General features: G+C 41.6%; 1 protein-coding gene and 1 non-coding gene across 2 annotated transcripts; both read right to left on the reverse strand.

Annotated features, from left to right (window-relative positions):
- Positions 1-2,770: 2,770 nt before the first annotated feature.
- On the reverse strand, positions 2,771-12,097 carry LOC120056618 (gamma-aminobutyric acid receptor subunit rho-3-like). The gene is made up of 9 exons (XM_039004818.1): positions 11,955-12,097; positions 10,795-10,907; positions 8,502-8,569; positions 7,534-7,757; positions 7,194-7,276; positions 6,355-6,492; positions 5,769-5,921; positions 3,309-3,502; positions 2,771-3,082 (listed from the first exon to the last, which is right to left on the reverse strand). The coding sequence occupies exons 1-9, from the start codon at positions 12,095-12,097 to the stop codon at positions 2,771-2,773; spliced, it is 1,428 nt and encodes a 475-aa protein (XP_038860746.1).
- Positions 4,627-4,679, reverse strand: LOC120057657. The gene has a single exon (XR_005477945.1). It is a non-coding gene; the product is annotated as a U7 small nuclear RNA (small nuclear RNA).
- Positions 12,098-24,805: the final 12,708 nt, after the last annotated feature.

A 24,805-nucleotide genomic window follows, 5' to 3' on the forward strand; every position in this document is an offset into this window, starting at 1 on the left:
ATTCAATCTGTATCACTGAAGGTCACGTTACAGATTGCGCAATAGAAATATCAAGGTCATTTCCGATTGCGCCGACATATGCAGTGTTTACCGTGAATGCCGTCTTGGCTAATGCGGGAACGTTGCCTTTAAATTTCAATCACGCTGTAACGCTGAACTTCTGCGATACGGATTGAATAGAGGCCTCCAGGTAGGCTGGTGGGGGAAGGGACTTACGTGACACGGTGTGTTTCATAATAGTTTTGAAGAATATATGAAATAGTTGCATGTTAGTGTTGCATTTTGTAGTTTAACGGAAAGGTGTGACAGATCACACTGAAGAGATGGGACATCACCAAAGAGCTAGCATGCTCATGGATTCCATCTGGTTGACCTGGCAATACTATCATGAACTCGCCTGGGCTGGTACCTATGATTGTGAATAATACATGTACTGAAAGGGTATCTAGCACAGAGAAAAGCCCCACTCATAGATCCTGATGAGGTGCATCCTTTGACCGCATTCTACATACTTCATTGTTTTTCTCTGCATTCTTCAGACACGTAAGTTAAATGAAGGTTAAATAAAAAAATATACAAAAATAAGCTAATACCAACATTGTGTCACTATCTGTTTTCATTTTTAAGATTTAGCTCTTTTATACTCTATTCAGAATCAAGATATTTTCATGAGATGTACAGTACCAGTCAAAGCTTGGACACACACATTCCAGGTGACTACCGTATGAAGCTGGTTGAGAGAATGCCAAGCGTGTGCAAAGCTGTCATCAAGGCAAAGGGTGGCAACTTTGAAGAATCTGAAATATAAAATATATTTTGATTTTGTTTAACACTTTTTTGGTTACTACATGATTCCTTATGTGTTATTTCATAGTTTTGATGTCTTCACTATTATTCTACAATGTAGAAAATTGTAAAAATAAAGAAAAACCTTTGAATGAGTAGGTGTGTCTAAACCTTTGACTGGTACTGTATGTTCATTTTTTAAAGAGTCATCACAATAATGAATGTATAATTTCACCAATAACAAATGTATAAATTAAAATAAATGTTTTATTTTAAGCTAATATGATATAGTATTTTTTACTTATATTCACTGATTTGACAGACACATGCATGTATACATTCATTTTCATGCACATTTAAATTCATACTACTCACATTAACTAAATGTATAAACCAGTGGACAAAAAACAACTGTCCATTACAGTTAGGGTTACAAACGGAGAGTATATTACTGGAAACTTTTAAAGTTGACCTTTAAACTACCAGAATTTTTGTAGTAACTTTTTAAAGGATTAAATGTAATTTATCGCAAGACATCTAGTGGCCCTTTTGGGTACTTCAGATTACCACAGGTGTCTGTCATTATCTCTGGCCATCTGTGTGGCCTTATCACATGTAAAACATTTAAAATACTCAAATAAGATGATTCTAAAAGTATACAAATCTGCAAAACATTATCCTAAATATAAACCAGCAATTTAATGAATACCATTGGTGTTTAATATGAGAGTTTCAGCATCAAATATCCTTTATATTTTCTTTACACACTTTTATTTATTTTACTATTTCAATATGTACTTGTACATTTTTTGGTGCCAAACTGGTGGCAGTTGTGAAAAAGTCAATAGTTGGAAGAGTTGCAGAGTTTCAGAGTTAATTGAAAATAATGTCATTGGTTGATTAGATGCTTTTTAAAATTAAATTAGGCGATTTTCTCTCGAACCATAGTCTATCCACTAGAAATTCATGGACAATATGGACACATATATAAAAAATTATTACTACATATGAATACATTTTTTCCAAAGTTATTCAAGTATAAATTACCAAAGTTACCATTGCCATAGATTACCTGTTAATTAATCTGGCAATTTTGGTAAATTACCAGTATGCAACCCTAATTACAATAGAAACACTCCCATGAACAGTACCACCAACTTCCCACCTGAACCCAGATTTCTAATAAAAAGCAGGTTTGCTCAATAGTCTCTTTTCTTCAGTTGGGCTTGACTGTCCAAAACTCCCACGATACACTCTGGTAGACACCAATGGTTAAGGTCATTATCCAATGGGTGGCAGAATACAACGGCTTGATGCTGATGCTGTTGTCAGTGTGAATAACCTATTAGATGATGTATGGTAGTATAATTCTGCAGTATAATTCTGTAGTATAGCTATGTAGTGTAGTTATGCAGTGTAGTTCTGTAGTATAGTTCTGTAGTATAGGTTTCTAGTATAGTTATGCAGTATAGTTCTGTAGTATAGTTCTGTAGTATAGTTATGCAGTGTAGTTCTGTAGTATAGTTCTGTAGTATAGTTTTCTAGTATAGTTATGCAGTATAGTTCTGTAGTATAGTTCTGTAGTATAGTTTTCTAGTATAGTTATGCAGTGTAGTTCTGTAGTATAGTTCTGTGGTGTAGTTATCTAGTATAGTTATGGAATATAGTTATCTAGTATGGTTCTTTAGTATGGTTATGTAGTATGGTTCTGCAGTATGGTTCTCTAGTATGGTTCTTTAGTATGGTTATGTAGTATGGTTCTGCAGTATGGTTCTCTAGTATGGTTCTCTAGTATGGGTATGTAGTATGGTTCTGCAGTATGGTTATGTAGTATGGTTCTCTAGTATGGTTATGTAGTATGGTTCTGCAGTATGGTTCTCTAGTATGGTTCTCTAGTATGGTTTTTCAGAGTAGTTCTGCGGTGTAGTTCTGCAGTGTAGTTCTGCAGTGTAGTTCTGTCAGTCTTTATTAGTAGAGTACACACTCATGAGTACAAGCTCCAGTAGATGATGTTGAACATCAGGTAAGTCATGGGGAAGACGACTCTGGAGTAGGAGTCAATCATGTAGCTGTTACTCATGATGAAGCTGAGGTTGTGTTTGATGGATTTTTTGCGTCGTAGCCTGGTGCCCTCTGTGGGTGGGGGCTCTGCAGCAGAGTTCCTCGACGTGGCCGTCCGACTCCGCTCTGTGTTGGGGGTGCTGGGGAGCTCTGGGAAGGGTGTCAGGTCAATGTCATTGTCATGGTAACATCCGTCAAAAGCCATAGTTTGAGTGGCATTGAAATCTGCAGGGATCTGTGGAGAGAGGAGGGAGTTTACGGTACATGATTTTCTGACAGTGGAACACACTAAGACCAGTAGGGGGAGATACAGACATAGTTAGTGTCACAGCCTAATTTGGTGCCATTATTGTGGCTTTGACATTGTGGTAGCATGGGTATATTCCATATTTTATAATACACCAATTTACAAGAACCCAACTGTGACTTATTTGACCCCAAACTCTATAAGTTTCAGTGACCTTTCCCCCCTTGAGCTTCTTCATCTCCTCCACCGTGGTGAAGTAGTTGACAGCGGCGTACTCAATGACGGACAGGAAGACGAACAGAAAGCTGGCCCACAGGTAGATGTCCACAGCTTTTACATAAGACACCTGAGGCATGGAGGCTGACACGCCTGTGATGATGGTGGACATGGTCAGAACTGTTGTGATACCTGGAGGGGGGGAGAAAAAAAAGGGAGATTAGTTGATTATTAAGTTGATAAGGTATACATTTTTAAAGCCTTCTTTTACCACCCAACCTTTCGGCCTTTGATGATGAAAAGAGGGTGGGGCAAATGCATGGAAAATAATTAGCTGTGTGGGGGTTAAGCATAGATGGATGGAAAGTCAAACAAGGGCTAGAGAAAACCGTGTAGCAGCTACATCCCACTGGGCACAAACTGGTTGAATAAACGCTGTTCCAACGTCATTTGTAAATGTATCGTGACGTGGAATCTATGTTAAATATACATTGGATTGGAAAAAAAGGCATCAACTTTTGTTTTGAGGCTGATATTTAAAAATAGAGGACTATGTCAACATAGACAAACCTTGTATAAAATAGGTTGAATTTGTATCTTTGAAACAACGTCAGACCTTTAACGTTAAATCCACTATAAAAAAAATACGTAAGCTGGGAAAATTGATCTATATCTACAGCAAACTTTTTCTCCACAATTTCGTGATATCCAATTGATAGTTACAGTCTTGTCCCATCACTGCAACTCCTGTACGGACTTGGGAGAGGCGAAGGTCGAGAACCATGCGTCCTCTGAAACACGACCCTGCCAAGCTGCACTGTTTCTTGACACACTGCTCGCTTAACCCGGAAGCCAGCCGCACCAAAGTGTTGGAGGAAACACCATACAACTGGCGACCGAATTCAGCTTGCAGGCACCTGGCCCGCCACAAGGAGTCGCTAGAGCTTAATGGGACAATGACATCCCGGCTGGCCAAACCCACCCCTAACCCAGACGACGCTGGGCCAATCATGGGTCTCCTGGTCACGGCTGGCTCAGATGGAACTATCCAAGTAGTAGACACATGTAAATGTTGATATTTGGTTGTGGTGTCAACCAAAGACAATTCAATATTACTTTTCTAATAAAGAAAAGAGCCTAAAGTTAAGGCTGTCTTACAAGCAAATAATTGTATTTATTGAACCTTTATTTAACCAGGCAAGTCAATTAAGAACAAAACTAATGTGACATTCAACCTTAAAATATGTTTTTGTGGACTGTAGTATACTGTAGTATTTACTGTAGTGTTTTTGTGTTATTATCTTTGCCATAGAAGTGTGGACTTTCTCCTTGAGGAAACCTACTAGAAAAATACTGAAAGAGCACATTTTCCATAACCTGTAGGTAGGATTGGAGTCTGAACGAATAGTTCAGCGCTTCTGCTCTTTTCTATAACGTGTATGGAACACAATCTATGGTCTATACTTGGCATGTACTTATGGGTGGCACAAATTGTGATATGGCGGAGGGGAATAGGCAGGGTATATGCAAATTCAATATTGTAGTATTTACTTTAGTTAAAGAAGTGTAGTGTTTTTGAGGACATTACCGTAGTATTTAGTACAGTGTTTTGGGGGGGGGGGGATAATACTGTAGTATTTACAATAGTATTCTACTACATTATATAGTAAGTACTACACATGATCGAAGGATACTACAGTATGTAGTATAGTATTTTACACTATACTACAGTTTACTACATAATTCTACAGCAAGTACTGTAGTATTGAGTGTTGCAGAGTGAAATAAGGCCAGCCTTTGTTACGGCATCATGATCCTCCAGCGACCTGCCGTACTCCCAGCACACTCCACTCCACCCCCCCACCCCCCACCCCACCCCCCTCACACACACACACACCCTGCTGCATTAGCAAAGTCAACATCTATTCACAAATCTGAGTGCAGCATTTACTCTCTCCTTTTATCTCGCTCTCTCTTGCTCTTCCCTCGCCCTCCCCTTTTCTCTTTCTTTCCTACACAAATACACAAACAAGCTCTGACACACATGCACACACAGGGACCACGCCTGGTACAGGTGACTTTAGTCATGTGCAGAACTGAAACGCTTTGTCACTGTGCTCAGTTTCAGTTGTCCTCTCTCTGGGTTAATGAGTCTCTGAGCAGTTCTGCTCTGACTGTCAAAGCAGCAGGCTCACATTCACTCGCCCACATAAAAGGAACACAACAGGAAATTGTTGCACAACCTTCCCCCCCTTTCACCTTACAGTAATCACAGAGATGTGACATGGCTGAGAAAGGTAAAGCCTCACCACCCACTTTACTTTCTGGAGATGAATCAAGTATGTTGTACAGAAAATGATGGCTTTGTGATCTGTCTCTGCTCAGTCTTTAAGCTTTGATTATTTTATGGAGATCCCCCTCAAAACTCCACATACTAGTGAGAGTATCAGTACTATACCCAGTGACACTCTGGCAGGCACAGCCCTCCTGTCAATCCAGAAGGACACCCAGGAGAGCATCACCATCAGCATGGTGGGGAAATAGGTCTGCAGCATGAAGAAGAAGATGTGCCTCCTGAGGATGAAGTTTATGTAGAGCCTGTTATACCAACCTGAGAGAGAGAGAGCAAGAGAGAGCGAGAGAGAGAGCGAGAGAGAGCGAGAGAAGGGCTCTGATATCTCGTTTTTGGTGGAACAGTTTACTCACCATCCTTCTGGGTAATCAGAGGTCATTATGAAACACAGGAGGGTATCTAGTCAAAATTATAGTCACATGGGACATCACATGGCTATGATGTAATGGACACTAGAACTACTGAGAGTTGGGCAGGATTCCACACTGACACTCTGTGGAGGAAAATCTCCTAACCTCTCCCTGTCCTCAGGCTGTCAGAGTGGAATCAGAAGCAGGAGGGTTTGGGGTGTTGGCTTTGGATCTTACAGAGCCGTTTTACGTAATAATAAGGAGGAGTTGGACTGTGGAGTAGGACAGAGAAACAGCACCGTAGGCCCCTATGCACCAGGCTACAAAACAAGCACACATACCCGTGCTGCTGTAGAAGGCAAGCCCGTAGGAAGGGTGGAATTCTTCAATAAAAAACTGTGAGAGAACGATCTCATCAGTCCTTAATGAATCGTTCCCGTTCTTCCAGTAGAGCATGAGGTCGTTCTCATTGTACGCATCTTCAAGAGAGGAGAGAACAGTGGGAGAAGGTGACTCCTTCATGTGGCCTCTCTTAGAAGAATCATGGGCTATGTCCCTCAGAGGAGAGGAGACACTGAGATTCACTACTACCACCTCTCGTCTGAGACCAGACCCATGCTTTCTGTGTGTATGTGTGTGTGTGTGTGTGTGTGTGTGTGTGTGTGTGTGTGTGTGTGTGTGTGTGTGTGTGTGTGTGTGTGTGTGTGTGTGTGTGTGTGTGTGTGTGTGTGTGTGTGTGTGTGTGCGTGCGTGTTCGTTTGCCGATCATTTGTGTGTGTCTGTGCGTGTGTCTGTCTGTTTGTCTGTGTGTCTGTGTTCTAATCTGGGTAAGGTGCACTGCCTCCTGAGGTTGGGTTTAACACAATCATGACAATTGCAACATCAGTGTGATAGAACGTCTCTGATGAGAAACGACCGACTTCAATTTAACTGTAGCTGCTGCTCCTTATAAGGAGCTTATACATCCTTATAAATCCTGCATCCAAAAGACATGCATTAGAGACACAAACTGACCTGACCCCGACTTTTGTATGTTGTTTAACCTATATGAAAAGAGGAGGGTCAATGCTACCATATTACGTGCTTATTGTGTTGTACGTAGACATATGTTCGGTATATGTGAGGACGTACATGGCATTACACCCAGGGCAACCACATAGCCTTATTGTATTATACTCACAGCTCTCCAGTTCCAGAGAGCATTTCTGTGTGTCCAAAGGAAAGCTACTGAAGTCCATGGCGCAAAGAGCAGTCACAGTGATCCTGAAACACAGGGCCTAGTTAATGATACAGCAGTTGCAGGAAACATACCGTGGCAACATAACGTCGTCTGCAGAGAGATCAGAACTCTCTGTGATAGGCGACGCACTTCCTCTTTTCTTGTTGATATTGTAGGCTGAAAGACACAAGATGGTCTACCCCCCCGTGTTTCTTATGTGTACAAAGCACCAATGCTATAGAATAGTACATGCTAAAGGCCTTATGGTCCCTGTGTTAAAGGAGGGCCATCCTCCGTGTACCTGACACTGTAGAGAATGTTGCCGTCAGGGTACACCCTCAACATGATGTTCTCCATGGTCGTGTCATGGATGAAGGAGCGTTTGGAGTGGACAAAGAACACGTCCGGCACCCAGATCTTCTTCACCAGCCGAGCGTCAAATGTCCGGCTCTTTTTGCTGCTGGAAGGAAAGGCCAGCCGATCGTCCTGCCAGTAGTGTCTCAGGTACAGAGTCATGGTGAAGTCCTGCACAAACACACCAAAGCTCAGGTCCAATGGACAAACGATCACATAATCAAAACGTGTGTAATTGCGCAATGCGGCAGTAATTGCGGCAGTAAGACTCAATAATGGTTCACCCAGATTCTTTGTATATAGGGTGACGAGCGACAGGATCATGCAGGTTAATAGTGTTTACAGTGCTAGTGTTAATTGTGACCAGAACATCAATGATCCATTAAAGTTAGAGTCTAGAACATCGTGGAAACAATAACATAACAATAAAGGGGTCATCCTGCCTCTGTTTTGGTAAAAAGCTGAGGGAGGGGCGTGGAGAAATGTGACCACTCTGAAAGGGACGCAAGGACTGACCATCCATGATATCAAAATTATAGTTTGAAACGTGTTTGGAGGCTATATAGTGTTTGTTTACATTTACATTGTTTACAAACATTGGAGTAAAACAACGTATTATTCTGAGTTCTGACGGGGTATGACAGTATGACTAAGCTTATGAGGCATTTATAAGTTATATTTTTCAAGAATTAACAGGTATAAAAAAAAATATTTAGCAACTAAGTATTCTAGCTTCAAAATCAATATATGTTTTGATTGTTACCCCCCGACATTACATTGGGGCCAATAGAGTGGAACGGGGTTCCAGTATGACAGAGAGCATGAGAAGTGTCTCACTGTGTGTGAGAAAGAGAGTGAATGGCAGTGTGTTAGTCAAACACACACACACCGTTTAAGATCCTTATAGACACTTACCATGTTGACTTCAGATATACTGTCAATGCTTTCCACCTGCACGTCTATGCCCACAGGAATAGCTGCCCCTACAGGGGTGAAGAAACAGCCCGAATCAGTAAACAGCTTGAGATTTCATAAGTCTACCCTGACAGGGCAAGCACATTGAATGTTAGGGTTTAGGCGTGTCATAGTCATATGGTAGTCATGAAGCAAGGCCTTAGAATGTCTGACTCAGCCTGGTAACGATATATTTTATGACCCAGCCTCACTGGTTTTGATTAGCCTAAGACCTATCACCCATATATCATCTCATCGGTCTGCATGTGGTCTTACTTACACCAGGTCTCTTTAAAATTTAAATATCCTCTTTAAGACCTAAATATTTGTAAATCAACCCAAACACTATAAAGTTAAGACAGACAGATAATCAATAAGAGAAACCCCAAAACAATGGTTTCACAGAGGATCTTGGCGCTATGCTGGGTCTCAAAGGACATCCTGAAACCCTGTGGTCCCACTGGAGGCTGTGGTGTTGAAGGACTACATCAGCTAAGCCCTATGTTGTGATTATCCTGTCCATTTCCATGTAGATGCAGGGTCATGACATCACTCTTCATGCTAAACACAGCTGCAGGCTAATGGGATCCCACACAATGTCAAAGACACACCAGTAGTCCCACACCTCCCCTCCAGACAGACACAGCCTTCTCCTCACTCAGGGACGCAAGAGATGCCGTGTCACCAATCTCATGAATGCCTTTTCTCTCCTTATCTCCTTTCCTTCATAAATCCTAATCGTATAATACCTATTGCATTAATCTACAATCAAGTCACAGCCATCTATAATCACAGCCTTGGTCAGGATTTCCTGATCATGTGACCAGTCCAGAAATAGCTAAAAAAAGGGTTCTTCAGCTGTCCTTAATTTCAATTCCACCAAATCTACCATTGTCTGTGACCTGCCCAATTTAATTTCAATGTTGCAGGGATTATCTGCCTCAATCAACCCCACGTCGCTTAGACCACACAGACACAAACACAGACAACGCACAGGGATAGTTCGGAATAGAAAACGTCCAAATGGAAACACAAATGGACAGAAATCCATAACATGGCATCACACTAGATTTACAAATATGTACCTAAACAGTCATTAGTACTGCCTACGACGTAGAATGTTATGTAAATACATGTTTCAATGACAGTTGATTTACAGTGGGACCCCACACACTGACACACATGCAAGCATTCATAAACGTGATCAATAGTTCATTATACACTGGGTGGTTTGAGCCCTGAACGCTGATTGGCTGAAAGCCATGGTATATCAGACTGTATACCACAGGTATGACGAAACATTCCTTTTTACTGCTCTAATTACGTTGGTAACCAGTTTATAATAGCAATAAGGCACCTTGGGGTCTGTGGTAATATACCACGGCTAAGGGCTGTATCCAGTAGAGTAGAGGCCTGAGGGAACACACTTAATGTGTTGTGAAAAGGGTTATGAAATGGAATGTCACGGAATATTTTGAATTGTATATAACTGCCTTAATGTTGCTGGACCCCACGAAGAGTAGATGCCTTCGGGGATCCTTAATAAATACAAATACAAAATCCAGGCACTCCGCGTTGCGTTGTGCATAAGAACAGCCCTTAGCCGTGTTATATTGGCCATATACCACACCCCATCGGGCCTTATTGCTTAAATCTAAAACTGTCTGATCATCACCCAATGAACACACTGCCGTAGTACTGTATGCATGGAACTCTTTGCTGTCCTGGACTTTCCAATAAGATGCAGCATTTGGTATTGTTTCAGAAAGCGTGGCCCATAATCCAGATTACTCTAGTTCTAAAAACATCTGTGTACTCGGCAGGCTGTCATTGTCTGCTAGGCTCTGCAGACAATCTGGGTCAGTGACTTTTTGGGGGGGATGGGGTGTTATCAAAGATGACACTATAACCTACATTCTGTTCCAGGAGAGAGAATATAAGTTAGTGTCAAATGCTGCCTCTTACAGAACCTAAACTCTGTGGCACGTTATGGACTATCTATGATTCTATATCTGTAACAAATGATGGTAGGTAGAGCTCTATTACTCCCCCCCCTCTCTTTCCTCTTCCCTCTCTCTGATAATGACCCTTGATTTTCCCCATTCAGGCTTAATTAATGAGTCCAACCCAACACGTGGTGGGAAAAAGCACACACACACCCAGTCACATCCAAACCGCACATTATCATAGTTCAACCACATGAAAATATGTCGATTGCCCACCAGGCCAAAGGATATTGGGTGGGTGGTCTTACCTCCAAAGCCAGGCCGCATTGCAAAGTCATGGTCCTCGATACGGAGCAGCTGTTCAGATTTAATTAGCAGGGACTTGGTGCTGTCAGACCTTTTCATCTTAAAGTCTATTCGTCTGCGGAGCAAAGAGGACACAGATCAGCATATCAGATGTTTTATTTCCTAAGAAATACACACTCACACCAAATGGCACGCGCACGTGCACACACGCGCACACACACACACACACGAAAGGAAGCAACATCTGCTCTGGGGTTTTTGCTGTTGAGAATAATTAACTGCACTTTAACCATCTGATTAAAACCAAAAGTAAGAGTATACGTGACGTGAGAGCTCTTCGCTAATGATTTAGCAGCGAACTGAGTCAGTGCTATGATGGTTCAATAATTGGTCCTGGGAGATTATATAGACTTCCCAAAGCTCGCACATAACAGTTAGTCTGGGTCAAAGGACATAATGAATACCTCCAATTTGGTTGACAACACACTCTGCATCATCACTCGCAAAGTTTCTAAATAGCCTCATACGATAAACTTCCGTAAACTGATATTCTCATTTTCATAAGACATAAACATGTCTGCTCTAACAAATCATTCCCATACCACCCAAACACAATCATCTTCCCTTATTATTGCAAATGATACTCAAGTGTACAGTCCAACCCCTTATTAACACAACTCCCCCCTATCATTACCCACAAACTACTGCTTTTCTCTTACGGGGTGCCCCCACCAAAACACAGCTTCCCTGACATTACCTCTAAGCCCCTGTGGTCACCTCACCTGCCCTTTATCCAGAATGCACTGCTGTAATGTCATCCGTCCCAGCACACATTGGAGATCACGCATGCCACCATGGTAAATTCACCATCAATATTCAATTTTTTTCTTGAATTCATAAAGATTAGATTAATACCAACAATCCATGAATAGTACTATGTGATGAACAATACATCTCTCCAAAATAACCTTTGAACCATATCAATCAGAAAACAGATCAACAGAACAGTAACATCCTGTGGTGTGTGTATTACCAAATGTAACTTTCTACCAGAACTAAACACAAACCAGTTTCAAACCAAACAGAACAGATAAGCAAACTGATCCCTTGACAAGAACATAACACAACTCCAGTGGGACCGCACCCCTAAACTCTGGCTCACCCTCCATGTTGGTTCTTGCTGTTCTCCCCAAGGTACACGTCCTTGTGCCTCCTCTTGTTGGGTTGGTGGCTGCCGTTGAGTAGTGTGACAGGCCACAGCCAGGCCAGGCACATCAGCCTGAAGGCCAGGAGCACCAGGTTCATGTCTGAGGCTGGAAGAGCAGAAGCAACCAGGAGGTGCTCCCACTGCGTCTTGAGTCTATCTCCCAGAAATCCTCCAGGTCAGTGGGACGCCACGACTGTCCCCGTCCGGCGGCCCATCCATATCCCAGCAGCAACCATATACACCTCACCAAAAACACATGCAGAGCTCTGAAAGATCTGTGTTATCCAACCCTCTGTTACACGTTGCACGTTGATCCAAGCATCCAATGATCGGCTCCAGTGCCACAAAACGTTCCCCCAGCTTGTGTTTTCGCCTGCCCGTGCCCTAGTGCCAGTTCCCCTGACTCGTGTTTCTATGCTACTCAGGGCACATCCTGTTGTTCCTGCCCTCCTCTCTCCACTCCCTCTGATTAAAATCAAATATCAATATATTCATATAATGACAAAGGAATGACGTTAATTCCTCTGTAATCTTCTTATCTGTGGTCGCTGAAATCTTTCAGTAACCTACAAACTGGAGCCAGGGGAGGGCGGGGTGTGGATAATACAACCAACAGTTTCTAATCATGATTTTTTTCCCCCCAGATAAAAAGAAAAAGCTTGTAGCCCACATTCAGTGTATGCATCAAGGGTTTTCCATGGAATTGCATGAGGATTGTGATGGCAACAGGAATAGATTTCAACACACAGTGATCTTCAGAAGTATTGGGACAGTGACACATTTTTGTTGTTGTTTTGGCTCTGTACTCCAGCAGTTTGGATTTTAACTGATAAAAAAAGTATTAGGACAAATTCACTTATAGGTGTATAACCTTCTTTGGTATAGGGGGCAGCATTTTCACTTTTGGATGAATTTCGTGCCCATAGTGAACTGCCTCCTTCTCTGTCCCACATGCAAATATATGCATATTATTATTACTATTGGATAGAAAACACTCTGAAGTTTCCAAAACTGTTTGAATGATGTCTGTGAGTATAACAGAACTCATATGGCAGGCAAAAACCTGAAAAAAAACAGAAAAAAAAAACAGGAAGTGAAAATTCTGAGAGTGGTCGTTGTTAAAGTCATCGCCTATTCAATTCCCTGTAATATATGAATCTGTTTGCACTTCATACGCCTTCCACTAGATGTCAATAGTCAGTAGAACGTGGAATGAAGCTTATGCTGTGTTGTGGGACCGGATGGGAGGGGAATGAGTCAGTGGTCTGGCAGATTGCCAGTTCTTGGTCACGCGCTTTCCTCATTATATCGTCTTGCGTTCCATTACTTATAGAGACTGAAAATAATTCTCCGGTTGGAACCTTACTGGATATAAATGATAACAACATCCTGAAGATTGATTCTCTACTAAGTTTGACCAGTTTATTCGACCTGGAATATAACTTTTTGAAGTTTTCGTACGACGTTTGCCTGCAACTGCGCGAGCGTTTGGACACGTGTACTACACATGCTAGCAAAATTAGCTAATTGGACATAAGTAATGGACATTATCGAACAAAACAATGATTTATTGTGGAACTAGGATTCCTGGCACTGCATTCTGATGAAGATAATCAAAGGTAAGGGAATATTTATGATGTAATTTCGTATCTGTTGACTCCAACATGGCGGAGAAATGTTGTTACATCTGAGCGCCGTCTCAGATTATTGCATGGAGTGCTTTTTACGTAAAGTGGTTGCGGTTGCATTAGGAACAAGTGTATCTTTAATTATATGTAAAACATGTATCTTTCATCAAAGTTTATGATGAGTATTTCTGTTATTTGACGTGGCTCTCTCTAATTACTCCGGATATTTTGGAGGCATTTCTGAACATGGCGCCAATGTAAACCGAGATTTGTGGATATAAATATGCACATTATCGAACAAAACATAAATGTATTGTGTAACATGATGTCATATGAGTGTCATCTGATGAAGATGTTCAAAGGTTAGTGATTCATTTTATCTCTATTTCTGGTTTTTGTTACTACTATCTTTTGCTGGGAAAATGGCTGTGTTTTTCTGTGGCTATGTACTGAGCTAACATAATTGTTTGGTGTGCTTTCCCCGTAAATCCTTTTTGAACACACAACATGTGTAGCTTTACTTTGGTGTCTTTCATGTGTGATTTCATGAAAGATAGATTTTTATAGTAATATATTTGAATTTGGCGCGCTACATTTTTTCTGGATTTTGGCCAAGTGGGACGCTGCTGTCCCACCTATCCTAGAGAGGTTAAACTAGTCCAAAGTTTAGCATTTGGTCCCATATTCCTAGCATGTAATGATTACATCAAGCTTGTGACTCTACAAACTTGTTTCTACGTTAATGTTGACTCTACAATGATTACTGATAGTCCTGAATTAATTGTGAATGATGATGAGTGAGAAAGTTACAGACGCACAAATATCATTGTCACGCCCTGACCTTAGAGAGCCTTTTTATGTCTCTATTTTGGTTTGGTCAGGGTATGATGTGGGTGGGCATTCTATGTTCTTTATTTCTAGGTTTTGTATTTCTTTGTTTCTGGCCGAGTGTGGTTCCCAATCAGAGGCAGCTGTCTATTGTTGTCTCTGATTGGGGATCATACTTAGGCAGCCCTTTTCCCTCCTTCTGTGTGGGATCTTGTTCTTTGTTTGTGTGCAGGTAGTTTGCACATCGAAGCTGTTCGGTCGTTGTATTCTTTATTGTTTTGTCCTTTCAAAGTTTCACTTCGTTATTAAATTATGTGGAACTCAACGAACGCTGCGCCATGGTCTCTTCCTTCCGACGACACCCGTTACAATCATACCATGTTTAGAAACAAATTCTATTGTTATTTACAATAAAAGTGATTCCAAAATGACACAATACATTATTTACCATTAATTTCTATTGGGCACAAAATAAAAAAATCTGTAACACAACCAAAACAAACAGCAAATGCATCCAACAAGTGTGTAGAGTCACAATCTTGATGTAATCATTGCGTGCTAGGAATATGGGACCAAATAGTACACTTTTGACTACTTTAATACACCTAGAAGTGAATTTGTCCCAAAACTTTTGCTCCTCTAAAATGGGGGGACTATGTACAAAAAGTGCTGTAATTTAACAACGGTTCACCCAATATGGATACAAATATCCTCAAATTGAAGCTCATAGTCTGCACTTTAACCCCATAGTCCAAAGTGCTGGAGTAAAGCGACAATACAATGTGTCACTGTCCCAATACTTTTGGAGTTCACTGTATGTCTGTTCTACATGCTTATTCTGAACTAATTTGTATAAAAGCTGCTATGGATTTATTTAAACCATTGATCATAAAAGAGGTTTAAATATGCCAATATTTTCAGTTGCTTTTCTGTCTGCACAACAAAACTATTCATTGTACTCCTGTAAACCAACCCTATTTTCCAGTGTCTCGCAAATGCCAGTGATTTAAACCTCATGCAATCTGCTAACCCCAAATATTTACATCATATCACTTCATCCTCCTAGATCCTCCTCTTAATATCTGCAAAGCATCAACATCCAGCTAATCTGGAAGAATGGGGATAGATTGCCAAATACCAACCATCGAATGTTGAGCATCTGTGAGCCAAAATGAGGTGAGGGAGAGATAGAGGAGCTATATTTGAGATAATGAGCACGGATAATGAAAGAGGAACAGAGACCTCCAAATTGGTGGATTATTACAGGAATGTTAATAGTAATAAGTAATAGTGTTTACAGGGGCATAGGCACGGCCCATCCACTGGGGAGCCAGGCCCACCCAATCAGATCTTTTTTTCTCTACTTGACAGTGTTCCAAATGGGACATAATTAGCATTTTTACCTAAACACAGTACTTTACTTGGGCAGGAACTCACTGGAGCTGATTACCAGCACCTAAAATGTTCTTCTGCTTGAGTTCCTGCACCTCCTATAGAATATTATCTCAAAAGTATTGAGGAGTCCCTGTGCCCAAGAACGCCAAGGTAACCTGCCTAAATGACTACCGCCCCAGAGCACTCACGTCTGTAGCCATGAAGTGCTTTGAAAGGCTGGTCATGGCTAAAATCAACACCGTCATCCTGGAAACCCTAGACCCACTCCCATTCACAAGCCCTTTCCAAACCTGGGCAAAAGGAACACCTATGTGAGAATGCTGTTCATTGACTACAGCTCAGCGTTCAACACCCCCAGTGCCCACAAAGCTCATCACTAAGCTAAGGACCTTGGAACTAAACACCTCCCTCTGAAACTGGATACTGGACTTCCTGATGGGCCGCCCCCAGGTGGTAAGGGTAGGCAACAACACATCTGCCACGCTGATCCTCAACACGGGGGCCCCTCACCCCTCAGGGGTGAGTGCTCAGTGCACTCCTGTACTCCCTGATCGCTCATGACAACAACATCTCCCTTAACGTGATCAAGTAAAAGGAGATGATTGTGGACTACAGGAAAAGGAGGACTGAGCACGCCCCCATTCTCATCGACAGGGCTGCAGTGGAGCAGGTTGAGAGCTTCAAGTTCCTTGGTGTCCACATCACCAACAAACTAGCATGGTCCAAACACACTAAGGCAGTCATGGAGAGGGCACGACAAAGCCTATTCCCCCCCAGGAGACTGAAAAGATTTGGCATAGGTCCTCAGATCCTCAAAAGTTTATACAGCTGCACCATCGAGAGCATCCTGACTGGTTGCATCACTGCCTAGTATAGCAACTGCTCGGCCGCTGACCACAATGCACTACAGAGGGTAGTGTGTACGGCCAAGTACATCACTGGGGCCCAGCTTCCTGCCATCCAGGACCTTTATACCAGGCAGTGTCAGAGGAAGGCCCTAAAAATTGGCAAAGACTCCAGCCACCCTAGTCATGGACTATTCTCTCTGCTACTTCACGGCAAGCGGTACCGGAGCGCCAAGTCTTGGTCCAAAAGGCTTCAGATTCTACCTCAAGCCATAAGACTCCTGAACAGCTAATCATAGGGCTACCCAGACCACTCTTTTACGCTGATGTTACTCTCTGTTTATTATCTATGCATAGTCACTTTAACTCTACCTACATGTACATATTACCTCAATTACCTCGACTAACCGGTATCCCCTGTATACAGCCTCGTTATTATTATTTTACTCCTGCTGTTTAATTATTTGTTAATTTTATTTTACATTTTTTACTTATCTATTTTTACTGAAAACTTAAGCATTTCACTGTAAGGCGCATTTGACAAATACAATGTGATTAGATATTTTTTAATTTGATGCTGCCACCACCATGCTTTACCGTAGGGATGGTGCCAGGTTTCCTCCAGATGTGACGCTTTGCATTCAGGTCAAAGAGTTCAATATTGGTTTTTCAGACCAGAGAATCCTGTTTCTCATGGTTTGAGAGTCCTTTAGGTGCCTTTTGGCAAATTCCAAGTGGGCTGTCAGGTGCCTTTTACTGAGGAGTGGCTTCCGTCTGGCCACTCTACCATAAAGGCCTGATTGGTGGAGTGCTGCAGAGATGGTTGTCCTTCTGGAAGGTTCGCCCATCTCCACAGAGGAACTCTGGAGCTCTGTCAGAGTGACCATCTGGGTCTTGGTCACCTCCCTGACGAAGGCCCTTCTTCCTCGATTGCTCAGTTTGGGGGCCAGCTCTAGGAATAGTCTTGGTGGTTCCAAACTTCTTCCTTTTAAGAATGATGGAGGGCACTGTGTTCTTGGGGACCTTCAATTCTGAAGACATTTTTTGGTACCCTTCCCCAGATCTGTGCCTCAACACAATCCTGTATCGGAGCTCTACAGACAATTCCTTCGACCTATTGGCTTGGTTTTTGCTCTGACATGCACTGTCAAATGTGGGACCTTATATAGATAGGTGTGTGCCTTTCCAAATCATGTCCAATCAATTGAATTTACCACAGGTGGAGTCCAATCAAGTTGTAGAAACATCTCAAGGATGATTAATGGAAACAGGATGCACCTGAGTTAAATAACGAGTCTCATAGCAAAGGGTCTGAATACATATGTAAATAAGGTATTACTGTTTTTTATTTTTTATAAATTAGCAAAAATGTCTAAAAAACAGTTTTTACTTTGTCATTATATGGTATTGTGTGTAGATTGATGAGGGGGAAAAACAATTTAATCCATTTTAGAATACGGCTGTAATGTAACAAAATGTTGAAAAAGTCATGTTAGGCGGAGCGACACAGGGGAACCCAAAGAGCAGACTCAGATGAGGAAACAGGGATGAATGAACCAATATATGTATTGTAACACAGGGAGATATGGAGTGCAGATCCAGGGAAGCTCGGATGAGTTGTAGAAAACCAGATGTGGAGACTGAGGTTGAAATGAGCTGGGTAGAACCGGGTAAACAGGTCCGGAGTGGAATCCAAGGTAGTGGTGGTGAGCTAAATCCAGAACAGGGTAGTAGGGTGGTGAGATGTGGAACGGGAGACAGGAGCCAGAGACAGAGCGGTAAACTGCAATGAGAGGATAAACAGCGTCAGGCAGGGAAACAGGCACAGCAGAGTTACAGGATCTTGAATAATCATAAATAGCTAGAAGCATGAACTGACTGAGCAGAGATTACGATCTGGCAGAGTGGAAGTGGCAGGACTGAGTATTTGTAGAGGTCTTGATTATGGAACGAGTTGCAGCTGGTAGGGATCTGCTCTGACTCCAGCACACCTGTCTCCAACCACACAATCACACAGAGAGGGAGAGGGAGAGAGAGAGTGTGTACTGGGGGAGTAACTGCAGGTCAAGAAGACACCGGATGAACACAAGAAGGCGTAGCAGGAGCAGATGTGACAAGTCAAGGGGTCTGAATACTTTCCGAATGTACTGTATATACACTACCGTTCAAAAGTTTGGGGTCACTTAGAAATGTCCTTGTTTTTGAAAGAAAAGCACATTTTATGTCCATTAACTTATTTGGGAACGGGGGGCAGTATTGAGTAGCTTGGATGAATAAGGTGCCCAGAGTAAACTGCCTGCTACTCAGGCCCAGAAGCTAGAATATAATTAGTAGATTTGGATAGAAAACACTCTAAAGTTTCCAAAACTGTTCAAATTATGTCTGTGAGTATAACATAACTCATATGGCAGGCAGAAACCTGAGAAGAATCCAACCAGGTAGTGGGAAATCTGAGGTTTGTAGTTTTTTTAAGTGATTGCCTATCCAATATACAGTGTCTATGGGGTCAGATTGCACTTCCTAAGGCTTCCACTAGATGTCAACAGTCTTTAGAACATTGTTTCAGGCTTCTACTATGAAAGGGGAGCGAATAAGAGCTGTTTGAACCAGGGGTCTGGCTGAAAGCCTTTAGCTAAGTTTCGCGCACGGCCGTGAGCGCGAGCTCCGTTCCCTTTCATTTCTAAAGACAAAGGAATTGTCTGGTTGGAGTATTATTGAAGATGTATGATTAAAAACCTCCTAAAGATTGATTATATACATCGTTTGACATTTTTCGTCTGGACTTAGTGCCCGCGCCTTGTCCATTTGGATTACTGAACTACACGAGCGAACAAAAAGGAGCTATTTGGACATAAAGATGAACTTTATCGAACAAAAACAAACATTTATTGTCTAACATGGAGACCTGGGAGTGCTATCAGATGAAGATCATCAAAGGTTAGTGATTCATTTTAACGCTATTTCTGACTTTTGTGACACCTCTCCTTCTTTGGAAAATGGCTGTATGGTTTTCTGTCGCTAGGCGCTGACCTAACATAATCGCGAAGTGTGCTTTCGCCATAAAGCCTTTTTGAAATCAGACACTGTGGCTGGATTAACAAGAAGTTTATCTTTAAAATGTTGTATAATACTTGTATGTTTGAGGAATTTTAATTATGAGATTTCTGTTGTTTGAATTTGGAGCCCTGCAATTTCACTGGCAGTTGGCGAGGTGGGACGCTACCGTCCCACATATCCCAGAGAGGTTTTAAAATAACATGAAATTGATCAGAAATACAGTGCAGACATTTATAAATGACTATTGTCGCTGGAAACGGCAGATTTGTTATGGAATATCAACATAGTCATTCGGAGGCTCATTATCAGCAACCATCACTCCTATATTTCAATGGCACGTTGTGTTAGTTAATCCAAGTTTATAATTTTAAAAGGCTAATTGATCATTAGAAAACCCTTTTGCAATTATGTTAGCACAGCTGAAAACGGTTGTGCTGGTTAAAGAAGCAATAAAACTGGCCTACTTTAGACTAGTTGAGTATCTGGATCATCAGCATTTGTAGGTTCGACAGGCTAAAAATGGCCAGAAACAAAGACCGTTCTTCTGAAACTTGTCAGTATTCTTGTTCTGAGAAATGAAGGCTACTCCATGCGAGAAATTGCCAAGAAACTGAAGATTTCGTACAACGCTGTGTACTACTCCCTTCACAGAACAGCGCAAACTGACTCTAACCTGAATAGAAAGAGGAGTGGGAGGCCCCGGTGCACAACTGAGCAAGAGGACAAGTACCTTAGAGTGTCTAGTTTGAGAAACAGACGCCTCACAAGTCCTTAACTGGCAGCTTCATTTAATAGTACACCAGTCTCAAAGTCAACAGTGAAGAGGCGACTCCGGGATGCTGGCCTTCAAGGCAGAGTTGCAAAGAAAAAGGCATATCTCAGACTGGTCAATAAAAATGTAAGATTAAGATGGGCAAAAAAATACAGACACTGTACAGAGGAACTCTGCCTAGAAGGCCAGCATCTCGGAGTCGCCTCTTCACTGTTGACGTTGAGACGGATGTTTTGCGGGTACTATTTAATGAAGCTGTCAGTTGAGGATTGACGAGTTTCATAAGAAAGGTCTTTGTTTCTGGCCATTTTGAGCCTGTAATCGAACCCACAAATGTTGATGCTCCAGATACTCAACTCGTCTAAAGAAGTTTTATTGCTTCTTTAATCAGGACAACAGTTTTCAGCTGTGCTAACATAATTGCAAAATGATCAATTCTAATGATCAATTAGCCTTTTAAAATGATCAACTTGGATTAACTAACACAACTTGCCATTGGAACACAGAAGTGATTGTTGCGGATAATGGGCCTCCAAACGCCTATGTTGATATTCCATAAAAAATCTGCCGTTTCCAGCTACAATAGTCGTTTTAAACATTAACAATGTCTACACTCTATTTCTGATCAATTTCATGTTATTGTAATGGACAAAAATGTGCTTTTCATTCAAAAACAAGGACATTTCTAAGTGATCCCAAACTTTTGAAAGGTAGTGTATATTATTCATTTATTTTTAATTAAGCATAATGATAATGGCACTAAATTGCAGGGGAAAGCTGTTTCAGGCTTTTGAAAAATGTAAAATTCTCCAACTTCCAGACGGGGGCTTGTGGTACAGGGTAGCCTAATTTAATGATGGCCCTGCTGGCCCTACCATCAATGGATTTCTGCCCATTTCACTGAATAGTATAGTAATAGTACTATGATCATGATCATTCATAGAATACACCCGTGAATATGTTCATGAAAGGAACAGAAATGTGCATGTACTCTACATGTTTCTGTATTGGTTGTGTGGATTATAAAGTTGACTAAAATAGTGGTGTCATAGCTGCTTTTATATTATTAGATATTGGCTATGCAATGTCTATAGTTCAAGGCTATCAGTGCATGTTTTCCAGTTATTTAAAACAATGATTTACTTTACTGACTAATGTAGGCCAGTCATGAATGTCAGGCCAGTTAAATGTTGGCTCTTATCAACCAGAGAGTCTGCTAATGTCACCACAAGGGGTTTGGATTACTGCTGGTAATATTCATAGGTATAATTGCCTGGGAATGGATGGAAACAAGGTTTAGTCACTGGAATATAACCAGAATTAAACCATATTACACAGAGAGAGAAAAAATACATGATCACTACATTATAGTGATGACTAAACACACATTATTAGAAAATCAAATAATAAATCAAATCAAATCAAATTTTATTTGTCACATACACATGGTTAGCAGATGTTAATGCGAGTGTAGCGAAATGCTTGTGCTTCTAGTTCCAACCATGCAGTAATAACCAACGAGTAATCTAACCTAACAATTCCACAACTACTACCTTATACACAAGTGTAAAGGGATAAAGAATATGTACATAAAGATATATGAATGAGTGATGGTACAGAACGGCATAGGCAAGATGCAGTAGATGGTATCAAGTACAGTATATACATATGAGATGAGTAATGTAGGGTATGTAAACATAAAAGTGCATAGTTTAAAGTGGCTAGTGATACATGTATTACAAAAAGATGGCAAGATGCAGTAGATGATATAGGGTACAGTATATGCATGTACATTATATTAAGTGGCATTGTTTAAAGTGGCTAGTGATACCAGAGGAAGTATAAAAGTGAGTCAGGAAGAGACCGGTAGAGAATCAATGATCAAATGAATGCGCCCACAGCATAATCTCAGTCCAGTGGCATGCTCCTTTAATCTGGGATTAGCGTTGATTGAGGGCAGAGATGAGTGCTGCCATCTTTAAGAGGCATTGACGTGGAGCTGGGGTTTCCCTTCACACGCGCCTCCTAAGGACCGTAAAGGAGAGGTGTAGCTACACATCATGGAGTAAATACATGATCATCTCTCAATCACACACTTTAGTGCTCGTGTAGCAGTGTGATGTTGTTCCCCTAGATTACGCACCAAATTGCACACAAGGACCAATTCAAATAGGCCAGGTCAAGAGGGGATGTTAATAATCTGATAATAATAATAATAATTCAGTGTATTTTTTTATTTAATTACAGCTGCATAGCTAATGTTTTTATTTGGTGTACAAACACTTTTTCATACCAATATTGTACATACAAGTGATTGTAAAAGTTTTGTATATTTTGGTTTGGCCCATCGCGGGTTATCTGTATTCCCATACCACTTTATCGTTCTCTTTTGCCTGACCCTCGGCTAGCAAGGTATGTTGTCCTTGGCTCCGAAACTGTTTAATATAAAACCGTCATAAGGTTATACAATGTACTGTTTTGCAACCATACGTTTGTTATAGTGTGGACAGTGTAGGAATTTATGTTAACAAGTTTCACAGAGCTCACTGACTGGGGTATCTGTTGTAACTTCTGAGTACTTGTGACAGTGGTTGAGTGAGTGTCCATGTGCTCGCGCAGGTGCCGGAGAGCTGTGACTGCACCAAGGGTAACGTGTGTGTTGTCTCTTCGTGTGCAGGTATGTCTTTTATTTTGTCAGAATTATGTTCTGTATAGTTTTACTTGTATATGCTGTTGTGCAGCGAGTGTGTGCACGCAGCACCTGTTAATTCCTTTTGGCGCTCTTTTGCCTGACCCTCGGCTAGCAAGGTGCCGGAGAGCTGTGACTGCACCAAGGGTAACGTGTGTGTTGTCTCTTCGTGTGCAGGGCAAATAAAAAGATTTCAACGAGCAGACCATCAGTTGTGGCAGCGTCCTAATTAAAAACACACAACGCAGAATGAACCACGCTACACTCGCTGTTGGTTAATCATGGCAACAGAGTGAGGCCTCCACACTAAAACATGTTTGCTATGATAGACAGATACTCTGGCGTATTAAAACCCCAACCACTCATTATTGACACATATTTCTGCTTTGAAATGATTGTGCGTTTCTTCTGTGCTCATCTCTGTTTATCGGCTACTATGGGATAAATAGGACATTTATCATTAGTGACTCATCATAATGTGGCATTGTTATGGTTTTATTTCACCCCTTGGAGGCCAATGACACTGAACACAAGGAACTAACGTGAGAAAACATGTTGCATCATCCAACGTGAGGGCAAACTTCCTGAAAGGTTCCTGAACGTTAGGTGCCGTCAGCCACAACAATAAATAGATTAGGATTCAGGTTTAGTGTGGTCTGTGATCGTGTGTGTATAACACAGTGGCAGTAGTGCCCAGTGGGATGCAGACAGAAACAACAGTGACTGAATATGTTCCACATTGAACTATAATTGACCTTGTGGTTCACCTCATGCCTGCCTGCTAGTGGCAGGGCACTTTGACATCCCACGTTTCTTGTCCAAACCAGTTCTCTATGATTAATGAAGGCATTGAAGGCTTGAGACATAAAGAACATGCCTTTCATGGAACTAGAAGATACAAGAAAATATACTGTTTCAGTGGAAACTACAATATGAAAAGAGCAGTATACCTAGTCTACCGTGTGCACAGTTATTATTCGGAGAAGGCGTGAGATGTAAAAGTGGTGACATACAGAGTGACATGGAAAGAAATCAATCAGATGACAAGAGGTTCTATGAGGCACTGAGTGTGAGGGGTGGGGAAGGGGTGGGGAGGTTTGACAGGGAGATAAGAGGGAAAGAGATATTTCCAAGTAACACAGTGTGACCATTGATTCCACCGTGCCTCGATGTCTCTGTAGATGGGTTTGTATTTCAGAAAAGCCTGTCTGCCCTGCCGCTCCCTCCTTCTCGCTCTCTCTTCCTGTTACACTCCCTCTTTTCTCACTGTGAGAGGAGCTAGTTTCTCTGACAGGGAAACTGCTTTTCTGCTCTGACACAAGTGGTTCCAGGTGGGCCCTTTTGTATGTCTGTGGCAGTGAGTTTCAGACTCATTGGCTCTCATTTGTGTTAACAAGGATATTTTCCATCTGGATCCTTTAAAGTGACAGCAAAGCAAAGTGACAGGCAGGTAAGAAGCAAAGAGGCGTTTCCAAGTAACACATTGTAACCAATGATTCCACCGTGCCTCTGCCTCTGTAGAGGGGGGTGTATTTAAAACCTGCCTGTCTGCCCTGCCGCTCCCTCCTTCTCGCTTTCCCTTCCTCTTACAG

This window comes from Salvelinus namaycush, chromosome 12, assembly GCF_016432855.1.
Source record: "Salvelinus namaycush isolate Seneca chromosome 12, SaNama_1.0, whole genome shotgun sequence".
NCBI classification, from domain to species: Eukaryota; Metazoa; Chordata; class Actinopteri; order Salmoniformes; family Salmonidae; genus Salvelinus; species Salvelinus namaycush.

Coding starts and splice junctions, on each gene's coding strand:
- LOC120056618 (XM_039004818.1), bottom strand. CDS start 12,097: ATGAACCTGGTGCTCCTGGCCTTCAGGCTGATGTGCCTGGCCTGGCTG. Junction 10,908..11,954: donor AGCAAGAACCAACATGGAGG/GTGAGCCAGAGT, acceptor TTTGCTCCGCAG/ACGAATAGACTTTAAGATGA. Junction 3,503..5,768: donor GCCTGCCAGAGTGTCACTGG/GTATAGTACTGA, acceptor CCCCCCCTCCAG/GTATCACAACAGTTCTGACC.